The following is a 13,103-nucleotide window of genomic DNA, read 5'->3' on the forward strand; positions in this document are numbered from 1 at the left end:
AAAACAAGCACTGCTGGAGAAAGGCACCCTTGAGAGCAGATCTAGGACGAGCCTTGTTGCTTGCCAGGTGAGCTTGTTCCTGCTCACTGGTTGTGAAAGGGGCTGGGGGCCTCGTCCAGCCATCAGTGTCTGTGGGATGCTGGAGTTCAGGCGTGCGGCTCCTGTGCAGTCAGTCTGCCAGACACATTCCCATGGCCTTCCAGCTACATCCTCTGCTTACCATATTAAGAACATCTGGACAAAGTGATTTATAAACTCCCTCCCTTGATAGCATTGGCTGTATTTTATGTCTCAGCAATTTTCTGTATTGCTGAACTATTATTCATGAGCGGATTTTGTGGCAAAGCCTTTCCCAGACTTTAGCCCTATTGAATGTGTGGCTGGATCCTCACCTATCCTTCTTTCCTTCTTTTTACCCACTCCCTGTTTCAGTTTTACGCTGGCTCTGTTGGCTTCATGTCCCAGGGCTGTGCCTCGATTTGTGAGCTTGTCACTGTCAGCTCTTATAAGCTGAGCTGTGCCAGCCTTGAAGGCCAGGCTGGGTCAGTGCATGGAACATGACTCGATGGCTGCCTCTTCTTCCTCAGAGCTAATGTGTTATTTGGGTGTTGAAAAGAGGAGAGGTGATTTGCTTGGTGGCCTTGTCAGGTCTTCTCGGGCACCTAGCCACACTTGAGAAAATTTTTTTGGACTTCTGTCATAAGTCATGGCTTCATATTTTGTCATTCAAGTGTTTTATTTACTGACATCCTGTTCTTCTTTCTCTCAGGCTCCACATCTGTTTGTTACAAGCCTACCAGCCCAGTCCAGGTACTGGAAGACACTGGATTTCTTTACCAGGATCACCAGTTGTTTGCTGGCAGGCATGAGGTTCCTCCGCTAACAGCTGAAGCGATCAGTGCCAAAGAAAAAGCTGGTAAGTGGGTGGCCACACTTCCATACGAACCCACCACATTTACTTCCAGGTTTTTTTCTGAAGCAAAAATGAGCAGTTTAGACCACTTACAAATAATATTTACAGAGTTGAAGGCCAGCTCCTCATCCTCCGTAGAGTCTAATGGGAGATGCCTTTGACTTGAGTCAATTATGTTTGTCATTTATTCTTGTGGAGGATGCAACGTTTCTGCTTGGTTACTCTTCACGGCACAGCTGGACTGAGATCCATAGGTTTTAGCTGGTGGAGCAGGACTGCAGGTGCCGTGTGGAAGGTGCGCTGTGGTCGGTCCTTTTGGACCTCAAAAATTGGCAACTAAAGTACATCTCCCAAATCCAAGGATGGTAACAGATGACTAGTGCAGGGGTGAAAATCCTTCTGGTGTATGATAAAGAGCCGCCTTGACCACGTGGAGTTGTCTTTTTCCACTTGCATCAGCCTTATCTCAGGTGTAGTCTAACAACCTGGGCTGTGAGCTTTCTGGTACGCTAGGGTGAGCTTTCTGGTATGTTAGAGAGATTTTTATTTCACATCTGCAAAAATGTCTGGTCTGATGAGGCTTCTGTGCACTGCAATAACATGAATAAAGCAGTAGGAGCTGCAGGGGCAGCGACAGGACGAGGGCAGTGGTTTTAAACTAGAGCAGGGTGGGTTTAGATTAGACATTAGGAAGAAGTTCTTTACAATGATGGGGTGAGACACTGGAACAGGTTGCCCAGAAAGGTGGTAGATGCCCCATCCCTGGAGACATTCAAGGCCAGGCTTGATGAGGCTCGGAGCAACCTGATCTAGTTGAAAATGTCCTTGCCCATGGCAGGGGCGTTGGACTAGATGACCTTTAGAGGTCGCTTCCAACCCAACACATTCTATGATTCTATAAAGTTGACGGGCATGTGGCTGTTGTGCAGACAGGTAGATGGAGATGTGTGTGTCTGTGCATCTTGTTGGCTTAAACACTGGCCTGTGGAGCTGACAGACCACCTGAAGGCTGGTGGCCAGGCTGGAACACCAACAAGTCAGGCCGACAGGCAGGTAACGTCTCAGGGGAAGGAGGAGAAGTGTATTTTGTAGGGCAGGTGTGGAGTGAAACAGCCTGGGAAACGTCTCTCCCCCTCAAGCCCCACAATCATCTTAAGGCTTTGCCACAAAAATGTTAGTGGAAATGACCTATTTTCATAGTCGAGAGGCAAAGGCTTTTTTTCCTCTGGGTCGTATGTAACTTATCCCACAGCATGTGCAGTAACTGATGAAACCTCAGGGAAATACCAGACCTCAAGAGAAAGTTTGCTTTTTAACTACTTTCAAATGCCAAAAAACAAATGTAAGTACTTCTGATGAACTCCTCTGAGAACTGGAAACAGCGGGAGAGAGAAAGAAAGTTGCCAAGAATGACCTCAAAAAACTGAGCTGAAAACAGCACCTCTGTCTTTTCTGGGGACATGGGAGGACTCTGTCCAGAGCTGCAGGCTTATTCTCGTTTTTATCCGCACGGGGGTCTTTCAGGAGCGCCACTCCGGGCTCAGGCACTGTTCAGGCAGATGTACACCACTTTTGGGATGGGTACGGGAGGACGGCTCCAGGAGGGAGGGATCCCAGCCTCCCAGCTGTGGTTATAGGCCATTAGATGCTTAGCACCGGGCAAGCTCCGCGGCGCGTATGGTACAAAAATGGTACCATTGCCTCTGAATGACTTCGATATTCTGTGTTAGGGTTGTGTAGCTGATCCGTCTGTGCTCTTTTTAAAATGCTGGCATTACATCTGTGGCTGTAATGCCTTCCTTGTACTCACCCAGAAAAACTACAATGGTTAGTATTGCCTCTCTTAGAAATAGCATTATTGGTCAGAAGGGAAATTGCAGTTTTACGGGAAGATGCCAGAGCACAGACTATTCTTTAATTACACTTTTAGGACACTTCTATTTTCACTGTCATTTCACAGGTTTTCTGTGACACATTCTGCATTTTATTTTGTCGTGGCAGGCAGTGCACTTAGGAGGGGATTTGACTCATCTGACTTTGGCCATCAAAAACGCAGCATATCATTTAGCATTGCCGCGCAGGCTGCCTCTGTAAGCCATGCAAGGCATCTCCAGGAGGGAGGTCACACACTGGAACAGGCGTCCTAGAGGGGTGGTCGATGCCCCAAGCCTGTCAGTGTTTAGGAGGCATTTGGCCAATGCCCGTAATAACGTGCTTTAACTTTTGGTCAGCCCTGAAGTGGTCAGGCGGTTGGACTAGATGATTGTTGTAGGTCCCTTCCAACTGAAATATTCTATTCTATTCTATTCTATTCTATTCTATTCTATTCTATTCTATTCTATTCTATTCTGTTCTGTTCTGTTCTGTTCTGTTCTGTTCTGTTCTGTTCTATATGCTATGCTATCCCATCCCATCCCATCCTATCGTATCCTAATTTTAGAAAAGACCAGATTTCCCTTTGACGTTGCCTGTCCCTCCATTGACTTGGGAGGGGGTTCAGAGCTGTGAGTATGGCGTGCATGGAGTATTATGGAGGAGAGGGCCAGTGAGGGGACAGGATTATGTTGTTAGGGGTCACTACAAACAGAATTAGGGATGATCTGGGGTGGGGGGACGAGCAGTGAGCAGTGCCCTGCCTGCTTTGCCTGCTCCCAGGGGGACCCTGCCAGTGCACTGCCCCACGGTCACTGCCACGGGGTGGAGGAGGGGGAAAAATGGGGAGAGGATTGGACCTCCCGGGCAGCAGAGCTAACGGCCACCTCTCTCTCTCCCTGCCCAGCTGAGGAGGCCCTCTGCACCCTGCGCCCACCCAGCTTCCGCCGGGTGCCAGAGGCGGAGATGCGAGGGGCAGAGGAGGTGGCAGCCGGCACCGTCCTGCAGCGCCTGATCCAGGAGCGGCTGAGGTATGGCAACCCCAGCGAGAACATGAACCTGCTGGCCATACAGCACCAGGCGACGGGCAGCGCCGGCCCCTCCAACAGCACTGCCAGCACTCTCTCTTCCGCAGAAAACCTCGCGCCCGAAGAGCCGCCAATGGTCCAGCCGTCGGGGCGGCAGGAACCGCAGGGGCAGGAGCACCAGGGGGACGGTGCTGCCATGGAGAAGCAGCCCCGCGCCCCGCAGCCCCCGCACGGCACCGAGGAGCTCCCCACCTACGAGGAGGCCAAGGCCCAGTCGCAGTTTTTCCGAGGCCAGCCGCCGCCGCCGGCCACCGCCGCTGCCGCCGCGCCGGGATTTTATGGCGGGTCCGGCCCGAAGTCCAGGACGGAGGGGAGGCCGACGGTGAACCGGGCCAACAGCGGGCAGGCGCATAAGGACGAGGCGCTGAAGGAGCTGAAGCAGGGCCACGTCCGCTCGCTGAGCGAGAGGATCATGCAGCTCTCCCTGGAGAGGAACGGGGCCAAGCAGCACCCCCCGGCCCCGGTGGGTGGGAAGGGCTTCAAGGCGGCCCCACCGCCCGGCAAGGCCACGGACCCACGGGGCCCGCCACCGGAGTACCCCTACAAAGGCAAGGCGGCGGCGCCCGGCAGCAAGGCGCAGGAGCACGGGCTCTTCTACGGTGAGCAGCCGGCGCAAGATGTCCTCAAGGCCTCCTACGCCACCGGCCCCCAGCCCGCCCGGGCCGAGGTGGCCCTCGTCCGCTACCAGCCACCCCCGGAGTACGGGGTCAGCAGGTAATGGCCATCAAGGCTGGGGGTGGGTCTGCTGGAGGGGCCTGATTCTGCCCTCGATGGGGGAACCATCTGTGAGGCTGGGGCCTCAGGTAGACATGGCCCCTGCGAGTTTCAGCCGCAGGCAGGTGGTGGGGACATCACACCCCGCACAGCGTGGCACCCCCCGTCTCCGAGAGGGCTATATAAAGCATATATGCCGCTTATGCCCTACTTAAATCTTCCCAACAGAGCTCATGTGGGGCTTTCTCGGTGCTAGGCCCCTCGTGCCAGGCCTCCCCACGAGCACGGGTTTATTCCAAGCACATTAAAAATAATCCCGAGCATTTACACTCTGCGAGCTGATCCCTGCGAGCGGCGCGGGTCCCGACCAGCGCCCAGGCAGGATGGCTGCCTTGCGTCGAGGGCTTCCCTTTTCTTACTGTAGCTAAAAACAAGTGTTTCCCTGTCTCAGCCCTGTCTTTTTGACCACCCAGACAGTATTTTGCTGGGTTTGGAAGGCTGGAGTTGTGTGGTGTGAGTGGCTTTCATGTTGCAAGCTGCCTCATTAGGTCTTTTCAGACCCCAAGATGCCCAAAGGTTTTGTCAGCGTCGACTTAAGTTGCGCGCGTTTATTTTGGCACAGCACAGGCATGGAGAAAAGGTGGCACAGCTGACCCATCTCTTTCTTTCTGAAATTTGTAAGGCGTGAAATGAGTGAGTAAACACTCTGCCTTTCAGTGTTTGCAAAAGTGACGAGTTTCGTGTCGAGACGGGGAGAAACTCGGAGCGTCGCTTTGGTGCATGTTGCAAAGCGGTTGGGACAAGTGGAGGGCCCGCGCTGAGCTCCCCTGGCCTTCCTCCAGCTACACGTGTGTTTTGATTACCTGCCTACCACTGTGCAGAGTTCGTGCAATTTTTCTCAGAGCAAGATGATATTTTTAAGAGCTCAGCGAAAAATCTCTGTTTGTGCTATGAAACAGCTATACGAACTCGAGGGCAACGGGGTCGAGCTGGGGCCGTGCTCTCCCGCAGCCATTTGCGGGGCTAAGAGACATCTCTGGAAACAAGCAGATTTGTCTCTGCAGAAAAGGAGCTGGTTTGGGGTTTTTTATCACTCTTGGAAAATGCTGATTCAATACCCACAGAATCTATTTTGCTGAGTCCGTGTAAACGAGCAGACCCGGTTGCTGCATGCACTGCCGCAGCTAACTGGGAATGGCACTGGTGTTGAGTGGGAAACCCTTTGGGGCCACTTCCAAAACCATTCCTGGGTGCCTTATCAGCAAGGTGGGCTGGTCCCCAGCCTTACCCCAAGGCGCTGCTGGATCACCCCAGCAGAAACCCCTGGCTCGTCATGGTGCTTACTGCTCATTCCTGGTAAGGCAGCACAGTTTAACCCCCAGATCACACTGCAGAGGGGATGCCTGCTACCCCTGCTTGCCATTTTCTTTACATGATGGTGGAGAAATGGCAGGTGCAGGGGCACAGGGGGGATGTGTTGTGCAGCAGAGAACTGGCAGCGCGGCAGAGCCGAGCCACTGTGGTTTGCAGACTGAGCAAAAAAATCTCGTGTGGTGTCTTTCTTGCAGCTCAGCAAGGGCCTGAATACCTCTCGCTCTGCATATATCCCTGCTGGCTACTCCAGCATGCATTTCCAGAGGTAGGTTAGGAGGCTGGCGTAGCCGGCGGGTGTTTCACCAAAGCTAGGTTTGGTCTAAGGCGTATGGTCTCTCTTGTGCTTTCTACAAGGCAGCTCTAGGTCCTAGTGCACAGATGGGGATTTTCAGGTCCCTTTTAGGTCCTTTCACATGGTACCTGGATTTTGGGGGATGTTTCCTACCTGGGTTCCTGCTGGCTACATGTGAGGCTGTAATTAGCACTCGCAGGACAGTTGCTCGCTTGCAGACTATTTTGTGCCATTGCTTTGCACAGTGCTAGTGGCCAGGGGGATGTTTGGCTGCACAGGAGATGTCAGACAGTGAGACTCTGTCTCGGTGAAACAGTGGTCTTCATCCTCATCTCGGGCTTTTATCTATGGTATTTTTTGATACAGGGATGTTGATTTTTCATTTTGCTTGGAAGCTCTGAAATACTGCTGGCATTGCCTGGACTTGTTCTTAGTTGGTGAGAACTGGTTTGTTTTCTTCTCCTGTGCTGTATGCCAGTTTATAACTGGCCTCACAGACTGCAGGATCCCCTTATGGCCCTGTTACCTGGGAAGATTTGGGTGACAAAAGCTTTTGGGAAGCGGCAGTAATGCCAGTGTGCTCATCACTTGCCATTGCTCCATCTGTGTGAGGGCAAGTTCAGCAGCAGCAGCCGCGCTCTGGCGCGTTCCTGTGTGCATCTCGGACTGCGTCACGGTGTGGGCTTGCCCAAGTCCGGAATGAGCATGGCAAAAAAGTGATTTCACAAAATTGCCTCTACCCCAAATATTCCTCTCTATGGAGTGGGTTAAGGCAGGTTACCTGTCCGGGGACATCACCCCATCTCTGCTAGAGGATTCAGCTGGGAGGCAGCCCCTGAGCACCTCTGGAGGAGAGCCGGGGGCTGTGTTATGCTGCCGGGCTGCTCCCAAGCACAAACCTTCCCGTGCCTCTGCTATCGCTCACCGCTTTCCCCACCACCTGGGCGCTGGGGAGGCTCACAGCTGGATGTCTGGCTGGGACAGAGGGCCTCCCTAAGAGAGGTCAGGGTGGGGGACTACCTGGTTTCATAAGGTTGGTGGGAGAGTGGAGTTTGGAGAGGCTGTTTTTTCTGTTAGAGGAGCAAGCGAGGTGAGAAATTCCAGCTTTCATCTCATTGGGAGGGCCTGGGAAAGAAGCTAATGGAAACAGAGCTTTGCCTGTGGTCAGATGGGAATCTCATATACCCTGGCATCTCCTTTTCCCTGGCCAGTGTCTGTTCCCCAGCATATCCATCCTGGTATCCTCCAGACAGGGAGTGTGCAAAAGGCTTCTACCTTCCAGAAAAGAGAGAAGCGTAGAGCTGCATTGGTCTGGAAGAAGCACCCGCAGATACCAGGGGTAGAAAAGACCTGTAGGGTCACCAATCCTCCCCTCCCCCCCAGTCCATGTGTGGTGATGGAAATGTGGCTGGAAAGCCACAAATGCTGGCAGGGAGCTGTTGAAGGAGATGGGATAACTGCAGCTGCTGCTTAACTTGCTTTTTTGGTTTGGCTTTTTTTTTGCATGTGGCTGGTTTTAAAGGGAACGTCGCCTTTATAATCACCATGGTGAAATCTCACAACTTTACTGTAAATCTCAAGATATTTGGTATTATCCTAAAGACTGCCTAGGGTCATATGATGCGGTAATCTCAGCATTTATAAATAATAATTATAACTATAAATTAGACTTAGTGGCCTCTGCTTTATGAGCATCATGATTGCGGAACAGAGCTTGAACTCCGAAGCTTAAAAGGCAAAAAAATCAGAAGGCAAATAAAAAGGAACCGATATTTTTTCCTGTTTTAAAATATCAGTATTTTTAAGCCAGATACATGATGCTTGGGGCCCTGACTCACAACTTCTGAATGCTTTAAGTTGGCCAAGTATAATAATCTTTAGAAAACCTTTCCTTTCCTAGATGTGCAGCTATTCCTGAATGGTGTCTTTGCTAACTTTCCTTAGGTGCATGTTGAGAGAATCGCAGCTTGTCAAGTAAAAGGGCTTCGAAATAATAAAATTTGGTCTTTTGCACTATGCTGTGAATTAATTCCAGTTTGTGAAACGTTCAGTCCTGGTGATTATAACACTCTCCGTCTGGAGAATCCATCACGGCCTTTACAGACTTGTTCCACTAGCTAATTGCCATCTCTGGCACAAATCTGCATCTTAGTTTTAGCCTGTGTTTTCTAGTTACCAGTTGGGATTTTGCAATATCTTTATCAGATACAGTGAGGAGCCCTGTGCTATCGGTCCTTTAATGCTTTAAACAGATGGAACCCGGAGCCCTTTAATAATTTCAGTGTTGTCAAAAACTCTTTTTCACTGTGGAAAGCCAACCTGGACACCGTTGCAATACCAGCTCAACCAGAGGCTAATCAGATATAATAATATCACCTTCGCAATGCGACTCAATGTTCCTCGTTTACGTAGCTCATTAACACTTGTCGTTTCAGACGTTGGCACTCCGGGACCCCCCCCATCCAGCTTGTTATGCAGTCAGGCATGTGAAGGGTAGTCACAGCCCAGGATAGGATTTCCCACCCTTTCACTGTAGCTTGCAGTTATTTATTCCTGGGGGAAAGAACTTGGACTTGCTCAAGTCCGTATTGTTTCTCCGTGCCCTGCTTAAGCAGTGATCCAGATCACTCAGTGCAATGAATCCTCTTCATTGCTCCCAGTGGCCCTTGTCAGATCCTGGTGTCTTTTATCCAGAATGATTTCTTTCTCCGCACTGTTAATAAAAAGCGTGTATAATGCAAATGAAGCCTTGAACTGGAAACACCGCTGCCTGGTGAGGGGACTTCAGTCGAGGATATGTGCAGAAGTCAGTCGTGCAGCCACCTTTTAATTCTGATTTACTCCATGCATTTTAAAAGGTGGCATGCAACTGAAGAATAAATCTGGGCTGTTTTTAAAGGTATCCCTTTTTTTTTTTTATGTGCTTTATAAAATTCCACCCTGCCTGGATGTAAAAGCCTATATTTAACTGCTGGAATAGTCTGTGGCTTCTCTGGTTATTTGTGTATTAACCCCCCCCATACACATTACTGCTGTTTTCAGACAACCTGTTGATATTTACTCATTCAACCACATGTCTGTGGCTGCTGTGGGGACTACAAGGAGCTCGTTTTCCTCCCTGAGACACTCCAGGAAGGCAGGCGTGCTGGCAGTGTGGCCAAGCCGAGGGATGTCACACCCAAGCCGACTTCTGCTGGCGTTTCTGTGCAAGGATAGCCCAAGCGTGAGTGTGGGTCGAAGGCTGCGCTTCCAGCTGACATGGATGCTGGCAGCCCTGCAGAAGAGCTTTGTATCCTCTCCTTCTGGTCTAATCTGCCTGTCATTAAAAGAAATGAGAGAGAAATGAAGCCATTCCCATGGCTTGGGTGATGCCCATGTTGTTTCTCTTTACCGTCTGTATAATTGTCCAGGTTGGCTCCTCTAGGAGCGCAGAGGTTGAGGAAGGCACCTTTTCCTTTGCTGAAAATCAACTGGGCTTTAGAAAGAGTATCTATTCTGAGTGTGGATCCCTGTGAAGAAATACAATATCCTGTCCCTCTCTTAACTACAGAGGGTACGTTTAATATGACGTGTGTCTTTTCAGATGATAATTTTGCCCTGCAAATCTTGGTGTAATCATTCCCTGAAGAAACAAGGCCAGGTCTTACAAACATCCCCAATAAAACAGCGATTTCAGGAGATGTGAGTACAAGTCTCCAAAATGGTTTTTAAATAAACCTTTGTGTTTACAAGGTGCTGCAACTGTTGCTGATTTTGTAAGCTAGCAGATACCACAAGGGCTATGTCTTGGCTATGGAAAGTCTTCTCCCATTTCTAGCTTTATCAGTATTTAATAATGGGTATATAACTGTGTCTCATTACACCATGTCCATCAGACTGGGCTTACTGACTTCTCTGGGATCCTGTCTTTTTCCCACACAGTGGCAACACTGGTGTTATCCACAGCTGCATAGAACAGCATTTGAAATCTGCTTCATGACTGCAGAAATCATAGTTGAAGTCTGGTAGACACCTGGGTCTGAGGTTAGTATCCAGACTCAAGGCTCCCAGTCAATGGGCAGAAATAAGCACGTTTCATGAACTTTTTACTCTCATTTTAAGTTAAAAGCCTAAGGCAGCTTCAAAGATACGCACCCCAGAAACACCTCTTTCTCTTCCCTGACTCAGCTGGAGTATCCACAGTAGATGTGTGAAGTTGTGAGATGAAGTCCCTTGGGAGAGTCTTCGAGAGATGAAGTAGACCAGTCTGTCCTAGAGGCAAAGAAAGGTGAAGCATTCAGAGAAAGATGAGCTAAATAGATTAGAGGAAGGCATTTTAATTATGAATGTAAATGCCATAGCATGTTAGAAATGAAGTCCTTCTTCCACTGGCCGTTCTTCATCCTTACGTAGAGGAGAGCTGCGTTGTACCTGTAGCAGGGCAGTGGTGAACTTTCCAGAACATTCACGGCATTTTCACGTCAGTACTTCCTAATACTGTCCTGCTTTATTGAGCAATAGCTCCTCTGTATTTACCATTTCCTGGTGGTCAACAGCAACTGGAATTTATCATTAAGTGTCCTCTCAGGGCTTCTTATTCCTACATACAAATTCCGCCCCCCCCGAATTCCTCTGCTCTCCTTACAGTATAAGAGGTGGATTAAGACCATGCCTAAATCTGGGGGCTTGGGTGGCCTTGATGCATTCTGAAAGTTAAGCCCACGGTCAAGTATTTTGCCGAAGACACTGTATTGCAAGCTATGTATAGCAAGCTATTATATATATCGCAAGTTATACATCACTTAAAAGAGAGAGTGCAGTCTGGTGACGCAAGCATGGTAGCCCTTGAAAGGCTCGCTGTCTGTGTGGCTCCTGCTGTTCTAAAAGTTGGTTTCCTTAGTTTTTTTCTTTTTTTCCTTCTTTGCATTGCCTTGCAGAAGTATATAGGAGCCCTTCTACAATAACGTCAACCAAAAAATATGTTTTCAATAGAAATGTAGCCGAAGTGTTGCAGAGATAACCAAAACTCATAATGTTCCACAGTTTCATGCTTTTAAGAAGGACAATTTTTGATGAAAAGGTGTTTGGCTGGAAGATTTTAACCTACTTTAATGCGGAGTAAGATCAAAATTTAAAATACAGTAGAAGCATTTTGAGAATGTCATTCTTTACTAAGTCTGAAGGAGCTCAGGATAATCCTGATTGCTTTGTTTCTTTGGAGCTTTAGGTGAGAGGTTGGATATGAACTAAGCTGATGTTATAATTCTCCTGTTTCTACAAATGTTGATTTGTTAGTATAAATCGCTCTGTTGATTTTACTGCATATACACTTAGAGATTTTGCAGTAGGCTTAGTCAGAATTACGTTGGGACAGATTAAGCAAGTAAAAGGAAAGTCAGAAACACACTCGTTATGTTGAACAGACACGCTTCAAGAGATGTAATGTCAATTTTGCCGGTTTAGTTTCCAAGCTAGAAAAAACTTTGGAGAATATCTCCTGCGGCCCTGGCTATTGAGACTCTGATGCCTGGCAGCTGCTACAGGGTGTAAATCTTTAGTAGCTCAACAAGTGGGTTGTAAGTCAAGAAAATGGAGATCCCGGGGATCTCTTCTCCCTCTGTAGTGTAAAGCTAGATAGACCAAAGTGCATGGGAAAAGGTTAAATTGATGGGAGGTTGAGATTTCCCAGAAGTACAGCGTCAAGAGTTCCTCCAAGTGTTTAAAAGGTGTATCTATGACCAAAGATTGTACTGCTTCGTTATGAAAAAGAAAAACTGCTATATCTCCACTGATTTAGATTCAATTTAAATATATTGCTCTAAGCTATTCCCATAAAGAAGTGAGAAGATCTCTAGCTGTAGCAAATTGGTGTCTTTGTAGTGGTATAACTGGGCTTTTACTTTCTGGGCATAGCTGGGGTTTTTCTTGCATAAAATCAGCTATGACCTTTTTTTTTGGTAAAGACTAACAAACTCACACTTGGTTGAATTAATTGCAAGTGCAACAATTAATGTCAGCAGTGCTAAGGAAGTGCTGCATGCTTGGCTGTGTTTGCACACACTTGGGGAGCATCTTCTGCATCACGAGTGACACCCCTCGCTCATGATGTTCTTTATTGTTCAGATTTTTAAGCAAAAAAATATTCCAGTCCCGTGATGGGTGTGGGGTCCCTTGCTGCGTTTTACATGCGGGGGCACTAGAAGGAAGGGGGAACTGTGGGGATGGTGTGAGAACTGTGCCCATGGCGAGCTGTCCTTGTGATTTACTTTCCTGAGACTAAGCAGCTTGGCACAGGGCTTGCTGGGCTTATGGCTCGCGTGGCCTTGGATTGCCGGGCACTGCTAGATGTGGTTTTGGTCTCAGGAAGGTAAAACACGCCCCCCAGGTCGGTGTGACCCCTCACCCAGGGCATCCTGCTGTGAGGTCCCAGCAGCAGCCAGAAGTGATGAGGCTGGAGAGGCAGTAAATGCCAAAGGCAGGTGAACAGGGAGCAGCATCTTAACCCAGCGCCAGTGTCTGGGAGCTCTGGGGCCACCTTGGCCCTACCGCTTTGAGGGGATTTCAGGGGAAGTCATGATGTGCTTCCTTTTGCATCCCCAGCGTTTGCTGACCACCATCCAAAGGTCATGCAGATACACCAGCCACGTCAGTTTAGGGGTGGGGATGCATGCTGCTCTCCTTTCTGGCCACACAGCTGATGAGAGATGCAAGAGAGCAAGGCAGCCTAACACCCCAAATTAAAATGATACACCCCCAGCTGCGATGTCCCTCCTTCCTACGAAAGCAATGTCGAGCACCGCTGCAAATCACTGCAGTCAGTCCAGGAGAAAGAGCTGTGGTAGCATCCTCTCCTCTGGTTAGGTGGGATGGT

The 13,103-nt window shown here is 49.1% G+C and overlaps 1 protein-coding gene across 3 annotated transcripts in view; it reads left to right on the top strand.

Moving 5' to 3' along the window:
* The window catches only part of AMOTL1 (angiomotin like 1), a 61,895-nt gene that overhangs the window by 10,698 nt on the left and 38,094 nt on the right, over positions 1–13,103 (top strand). For 2 of the 3 annotated variants that reach the window (XM_054186097.1, XM_054186089.1), the window contains exons 2-3: positions 770–916; positions 3,693–4,587. In XM_054186097.1, coding sequence (XP_054042072.1) covers positions 770–916; positions 3,693–4,587 — 1,042 coding nt within the window. Of the gene's footprint in view, positions 1–769; positions 917–3,692; positions 4,588–13,103 lie in introns of those variants that run through there. The other variant, XM_054186106.1, reaches the window with a different exon arrangement.

Source organism: Rissa tridactyla, chromosome 1, assembly GCF_028500815.1.
Source record: "Rissa tridactyla isolate bRisTri1 chromosome 1, bRisTri1.patW.cur.20221130, whole genome shotgun sequence".
Taxonomy (NCBI): Eukaryota; Metazoa; Chordata; class Aves; order Charadriiformes; family Laridae; genus Rissa; species Rissa tridactyla.